The sequence below is a fragment of the Eublepharis macularius genome, chromosome 8 (genome assembly GCF_028583425.1).
Source record: "Eublepharis macularius isolate TG4126 chromosome 8, MPM_Emac_v1.0, whole genome shotgun sequence".
NCBI classification, from domain to species: Eukaryota; Metazoa; Chordata; class Lepidosauria; order Squamata; family Eublepharidae; genus Eublepharis; species Eublepharis macularius.
Window position 1 is genome coordinate 121,209,070 of NC_072797.1, and position 7,232 is coordinate 121,216,301.

General features: G+C 43.6%; 1 protein-coding gene across 1 annotated transcript; it reads right to left on the reverse strand.

Annotated features, from left to right (window-relative positions):
* Positions 1-336: 336 nt before the first annotated feature.
* NDUFB6 (NADH:ubiquinone oxidoreductase subunit B6) lies at positions 337-6,486 on the reverse strand. The gene is made up of 4 exons (XM_054987018.1): positions 6,208-6,486; positions 4,122-4,214; positions 1,378-1,422; positions 337-503 (listed from the first exon to the last, which is right to left on the reverse strand). The coding sequence occupies exons 1-4, from the start codon at positions 6,427-6,429 to the stop codon at positions 438-440; spliced, it is 426 nt and encodes a 141-aa protein (XP_054842993.1). The 5' UTR covers positions 6,430-6,486; the 3' UTR covers positions 337-437.
* Between the last annotated feature and the right edge of the window lie 746 nt (positions 6,487-7,232).

A 7,232-nucleotide genomic window follows, 5' to 3' on the forward strand; every position in this document is an offset into this window, starting at 1 on the left:
GATAGCTTTATATTTCACATATACCAAGTAAATTTGCTGAGGCTTATAACCTGTTTTTTTTTACACTATCAAATTATTTGTTCTGACAGGGTGGCCAAATCAGAAATGAGAAGTCTTGGATTACATTAATGGGCATATACCTAAAATCAGCATTGGAAGAGTCCTAGTACTGCTATATCTCACATCCCCTTCTTAGAGTGAAGCCCATTAGCTGCTCAAACTCATTGACTTTCAAGACTACACTATCAGTACCTGTTGCTTAGTAACACACATCATTATTGTGGAAACCATGCATTCTGTTAACTAATGTTAAGTCTAAAAAAGAAAACAAGCAACACCGATCTTATGTTTATTATTTACTTAGATATATCCACAACTATGCAAGATATTTTATAGGAAGAAAAATATGTTTAGAGTTTTCAAAGCCTCTGAGCCTCTTAATGATGATTGCTTGGGATTTCCAATGGGGGAATGACCTCGCCCGTTTCCAGAATTGTGTCGCCCTAAGAAGTTAAAGAAAACATACTGACATCGCAATGGAATTAATTTAAACCACTAATTAAACACACTCATGCTTTTTACAAGGAAAAGTACTGTTCCAGTTGTAGAACTACTGCTATACACTTATGCAGTATGTTTTGAAGACGGTGGTGGTGGAAAGTGCCATCAAGTTGCAGCCAAATTATGGTGGCCCCATAGGGTTTTCAAGGCAAGAGATGAACAAGGGGTTGCTATTGAATGCTTCTGCACTACAACCCTGGATTTCCTTGGTGGTCTCCTATCCAATTACTAACCAGGCTGACCCTGCATAGCTTCAAAGAGCTGGCAAGCTCAGGCTAGCCTGAGCCAATCCAGGTCAGGGCAAAGTACCACTCAGTCACAACTGACTCACACCAAGCCCATCCACGGGTGTTCCAGGCAAGAGATCAGCAGAGGTGGTTTGCCATTGCATGTAGCAACCCTAATTTTCCTTGGTGTTCTCCTCCGAGTACTAATGGCAGCCAACTCTGCTTAGATTCCAAGCTCTTATGAGTTCAGGCTGTTTGCAGATACTTTTCTATATATGTTGCTTCCTACTGTATAACAACCAAGTCCACTCTTTCTATCATGTTAACATAAGAATCAAGTTCCCCTGCTCAAGAGGACTGAGACTCAAGGAACATTCATTCAAAACCAGAAAATGGCTGTCATGAAGCAAGGTGCCTATCTTTTCAGGGTATCTACATAGCTGTTTGGAAAAGGACCATATTGACCATAAATTGAAAATATAACTATATAGCAGGTGCCTCCCCGAGTCCCTATACAGTCTTCTCAACTTATTTCCTTACAAAGGTATAAAAATGAAGTTGTTACATGGAATTAAAAAAATCAACTTACTGGGAATAACCTTGGCTTTTTTTCCACAATACCATAGGGCTGCATCTGGAAATGAACACAGTAAGTATAAGTTACTGAGGGTCACAAGCATTTGGAGCAGGGGGCGCTGGGACAGTCGGGGGGGGGGGTAGTTGTGAGTTTCTTTCATTGTGCAAGGGGTTGGACTAGATAACCCTAGAGGTACCTTCTAACCCTGTGATTCTGTGATTTCACAAGTCAATTCAGTACTTATAACCCAATGCTCACTAACTTGTGGTCTGCAGGTTTTTTACTAGTCTACATCTCCATACATACCTTATCAATGAGAGCTAAAAGAAAGGGCTAACCTAATTTGTGCCTAGATTTTCCACCCCTGCTCTGAAGAACCATTGTGGTGTAAGGATTAGAATGCCAAACTAGGACTTGAGAGACTCCAATTCAAACGCCTACACAGCCATGAATCTTTGATGGATAGCCTTGGGCTCTTGCTCTTTTCTCAGCCTAACCTGCTTCACAGGACTGTTGTTAAGAACCATTGGGGGGGGAGGGCATATATACCACTTTGTGCTCCTTGTAGGACATGAGCAATAAAAATGGTTACATAGAATTTATTTACATACATGTGGTAAAGTTTTATTCATGCTAAAAATATATATTTGGGGGGACCAGTCCCATACTGACCAGTCCACCAGTTCAAGATCCATCTCTCAAGCCCTGTACTCTGCACCCTGCCTTCCAAGGTGAGGGAGGTGGTGACTAGAGACAAACCATTTTTTGTGGGGGCACCTCATGTTCAGAATGCCCCCCCTTGAGGTTCACATGGTGCCGTTTATGAGCCAGGCCAAAATGTTTCTTTTAAACCAAGCTTTCCATTTGGGTTTTTCTCTTTTCAGCTGTTTCATAATCTGCTTCCAGTTTAACATTTGTTCTAGAGATACTTTAATACTGTTTTTATACCCCTGGTCTATTTTTGTGGGTTTTCTTTTTATATTAGTAATTTGTGATGATTTTATGGATTGTTTTTATTTTTAAGGCGCCTCAATGACTCTGGAAAGGCAGTATAAAATTGTTCTATATAAATATATATTTGCGCTCTAGAATACCTACCAATTTAAGTGTTAAAACACAGATGAAAAGCAACTGGTAACCAGCATCAAACCCTCCACCACCCTGATTTTCCCTCCATTAATCTTCTAGGCAGTTTGGGAGCATGAGAGGCACGATCAATTCTGACCTTGCACGTATCCTATTCTGGTTTTGGGCAGAGGCATCCAGAAGGAAAGAACTAATTTGCCATAATAATGTAGAACAAGAAGGGACAATAAGCATCGGACAGAATCAAATGCTGCTGCTTCCTTATAAGTGCCCTGCCCACCAGGAAAACAGAAATCACCCTGTCACAAACCCACGTCCCAGACTTGGGCTGACCTTCTCCTACCCTGAGGTAAAATTTCTCCTCTCTAAGCCTATGAAGCTGAATACTGGGCTGGGAAGCCTTTAGTAGTGTGGTTGATGTTAAGCTTCAACTTTCTTGTTTCACCCTTCATTAACATATACGTAGTATGGTTACCCAGTCAAGTCCAAGTAGGGGAAAGATCAGGGGTTTGCGCTTCCCTTAAACAGAAACTGGCACACCAGGCTTGGGGAGATTCAAAATGTAACAGAAGGCTTATTTACAAGTTGGTAAAATAAGGCGGCAGGTATTTGAAACTGAAATAATGGAGAGGTTTTTGTACAGAATACTTCACTGGTGTGAGGCACGACATAGTTGGTATGGTTCTTAAGTTGCTGGCTTGAACTAGAGATGTTGGTGTTATCAGACTTCAAGATGTTAACATGAGTTCTTTCAGAGGTTGGCACTGCTTCACAAATGCTCCACTTTTAACACACAGACACAGCACGACTTCCCCTCCTCTCCAGACCTTAGGGTACTCCACCGAGTCAAACCCTTTCAAGATACTGGGCAGGCGTTATAGTTATGAGCTATAACCCTGTTCCTGGCACTGAAGGGGAGACTCCTCTCTACCCACTTCCTTGGCCCACTATAATTCCCAGATCTCTTGAGTCTACGCAGGAGTTGGTGCTGTCTTTCCCACTTTAGTGCAAGGACTACAAGTGCTTCAGGAACGTACAGATTTCACTTTTAAGGGAACTCCTTCCCTTTCCTTCCTCATGCAGAAGATTCTCTGGCTGACCCTCTCTGGTCAGAAGCCAGGCGCCAACTCTCCTCACTCTTTTGTTTACTCCAACTGCCAACCCCTCAGCACTCCATCCCCAACTGCCATTTCAGGTTAGCCACAAAGGGGGCTGGGGGGGGGGGGCGGGAAACATGTCAATCATCCTCTTCACTGCCCAGCAATCTCAGCATTTGAAGCCGAGTCCGTCACACACCTTCTCTCTACGGCGACACAAAGTACTCTCATTTCATCACAGCAGCCTTGGTATCGCCACTCATTCCCCAAAAAGAAAAGATAAGTTTCAGCTTTTGGATGCTGGAAAGTTAAGACTTTTGCCTAGAAGCCTGGCAGAAAAGAGCAATGACATCATGGGAGTACGCTGCTTGGCCAAGAAAATTACGGCCTTCCCGGCTCAAGAAGGCAGGCACATTTGCTCTAAAGGACACCTTGAAATCTTCATGGAAAAGCAAGCGAAAGATAGGGAGAGAGCTAACCAGATGATAGGAGCATGTAGCTTGCATGCAGAGTCACAGAGATGACTAGACTCCACAAACCTGTTTGTCAGACATGATGCCTAAACGTACTTACCAATAGGTGGTATTTGACATAGTAGTGGATAATCCAGGCAGGGACAAGTAGCCGAAGGAAAATGAATGACCCAGCGCTGTATGCTTTGAACACCTAGAAATAAGCCATTCTTATTAGTTCTTTAAACTTTTAATCGACACAACACAAACTGTTCTTGTGTATACCTGCAGGTAGCTTTTTATTAAAAGGACGCAGGTGCACCCTAATTCACCATTAGGTCTACTTTGTCCCAAATGGTCTCTATCAACAGCAGGTATCTTTCAGGAAGGGGAAAGAGAGCCAGTTTGGTGTAGTGGTTAAGAGCAGCAGGAATCTAACCTGGAGAACCATGTTTGATTCCCCACTCCTCCACTTGAAGCCAGCTGGGCGACCTTGGGTCAGCCACAGTTCTCTCAGCCACAGGCTGGGTGAGTGTTGTTGTGGGGATAATAACATACTTTGTAAACCCTCTGAATGGGTGTTTTGTCCTGAAGGACGCTATATAAATCAAATCTTATTATTATATTGGTGGGGGTGGGGGGAAATCTGGATTTAGTCTGTAATATTTTAACAGGTACTTGTGAGTTACCTTGAGCCAAGAGGAGAGTGAGGTATAAATGTTTTAGTAAATAAAAACCCAAACCAGAATATGCTCCTTCCTCTGGCCCTGCCACAACTGAAACACTGGAACTCCGGGGGGGGGGGGGGGGACAACTGCAAATGCATTTCTCCACGGCTGATTCTGCACATGTTGGATAATGCACTTTCAATGCACTTTATCAATCGTTTGAGGTGGATTTTTTGTTCCGCACACAAAAAAATCCATTCCAAAAGATCTATAAAGAGGATTGGAAGTGAATTATCCAGCATGTGCGGAATCACTCCACGTTTGCTGTCCTATATAAACTACACATATGTCCCACTATACATCCCATAATCCTCAACAACATGCAAGGGGACTCTGCAAGCAAGTCAATATAAAGAGGGTAGATAATGAATGAATGGGACCTCCAAGCCCAGAAGCAGTGTACTTTTTTGGAAGGAGAGCAGCTAAAGAAAGTTATTGTCTTCATGCCCTCGCTTTGCTCAGTCTGACCCAGCACGGCTCTTCTCACGGGTTCCATAAAGACAAACATTTTCACGACTGTGCTAGAAGATCCAGGCATAGTTATAAACTTACCATCACAGTTACCAACATGAATATTTATTTATGACTCATAATTGCCTACTTGCTGCCTTTTGTTACAGTTTCTTGAGCATTTCCCCCCCAAATTCTTTGCATGGGCCAATACTGAAGTCTGTAGGAATAAGAGCAGCTAAACTCTTATCTGAACAATAAGCTGCAAACAGCTTATTGTTTAGTTGGAAGTAAACTAAGCCCACTATTCCTGTTTAGCTGGAAGTAAACTAAGCCCAGTAGGGTTTATTCTGAAGCAAACATGTACATAATTCCAGTCCAGAGCTTTTTATTAGAAAAATGATATTGGCATTGCATAGAAAAGAATAACTAAAAAACTGAGAGACCGGCTCCTAAATTTTGTTCTGGCTCCTTGATTTGTCAAGGCCTGCCTTAAAGGCAAACAAATTCATTATGGTATAAGTCGTCGTGGCCATAGCCCACTTTGAATGATGCTTACTCCTTACTTCCAAGTAGACTTAAAAAGAAGTGGGCTTCCAAGGGAGTTTTATAGCAGATCCTACCCACATGCACCCACAAGGCAATTCAAAGGGTCTTACTCCCAAGCAATAAAGCTGATGCAGCACAACCAGGAAACCCTCAGTTTAAGTCTCCAACGCACCCTTTGTCTAAGAAACGTCAGTCGCCAGCGCTGCGTAGTGGTTGAAACGTTGGGCCGGGAGACCCCGTTTCTCCCTGCTGTGCCCTGGAAGCGTGTTGGGTGACCTTGGGCCGGTCACTCCTTCTCTCAGCTTAGCCCTGCCAGGGCTGTGGTGAGGATCAAAAATGAGGCGGGGAGGACGATATTGGAAGCCGTTCAGGGTCCTGGCCGGCGGGAAGAGCGGCGTATAAATGTAGCATAAATCAAAGCGCTGCCTAAATGCAAAACCTTCTTCTTCTGTTTGGGTTGCTGCGCTTCGCCCCCCTCACCTGTTTCCTCCAGAGCCCCCCCGGCTGCAGAAAGCGCTCCCAGAAGCTCTCCACCGGCCCGAGCTTGGGCGGGGGCAGCACCGGTTCGCGCGGGCTCAGCTCCTGGTCCTTCAGCCAGCGGCGCCGGAGCTCCCGCAGCTGCTGCAGCCGGAGCTTCTCGTCCGGCGTGTAGCCCAGCACCGCTCGCGGCGGCCTGCGCGCCACCTCCGACCCCTCCGACATCGCCGCCGCCCTCTGCTCGCTTTCCCCCACCGGCCGGAAGTACGGTCTTCTAGCGCTCGGGCAAATCTAAGGAGACAGGAAGTGACGTCGCCTCGGTTGCCCAGGCAGAGCCCTAAGAGAGAGGGGAAATGCTAGAGTGATGTGTAGATTTCCGGTTCAAAAACCACAGTTGGGAGTCGCTGTTCTTTTCTTCAGCCCCAGAGCTGCGCCTTTCAATAACAGCGCAATCCTAAGAAGTTACTCCAGTTAAGCCCATTGATTTCAAAGGACTTAAACGGCAGTAACTCTTCTTAGGATTTCACTGCAAGCCTCGAAAATCCTCCGTAATAACATGTTAATCAACTAATAAACATTTTTATTATAAACTCATATTACCTAACTTCTTGTATGCAAATTCATGATTGTATATAGTTTAATAGTTTATTGTTATATTTTTTTAAATAATAATAAAAAAGAATAGGTTTAAGTTCCACGTAAATGTATTTTTTTTATTATATCATAGTGTATAATTTATGCTTGTATACTGGGAAATTGAAATATATATAATATATTAAGAATATATAATATAAGAAAAACCATTATTACTTTTCATTGGAAGTTCATGGGGAAACTTTTTCTTTCTTTCGTTGAATGAGACCTAAGCTGCTGTGTGGTTCCCGTATTTGTCTGTCTCTCTCCAAAGGAGGAAGATCAAGTTAGGGAGAATGTTAGCAGGGAAGCATAGTTTTAAAAGATAGTGCCAAAGCTCTGTTAATTTCACCACCCTGCAGGAGGATATTTTAAAATGACTGAGTTGGAGGAGA

Coding starts and splice junctions, on each gene's coding strand:
- NDUFB6 (XM_054987018.1), bottom strand. CDS start 6,429: ATGTCGGAGGGGTCGGAGGTGGCGCGCAGGCCGCCGCGAGCGGTGCTG. Junction 4,215..6,207: donor GGGGGCTCTGGAGGAAACAG/GTGAGGGGGGCG, acceptor GCTTATTTCTAG/GTGTTCAAAGCATACAGCGC. Junction 1,423..4,121: donor ATGTCAAATACCACCTATTG/GTAAGTACGTTT, acceptor GTTCATTTCCAG/ATGCAGCCCTATGGTATTGT.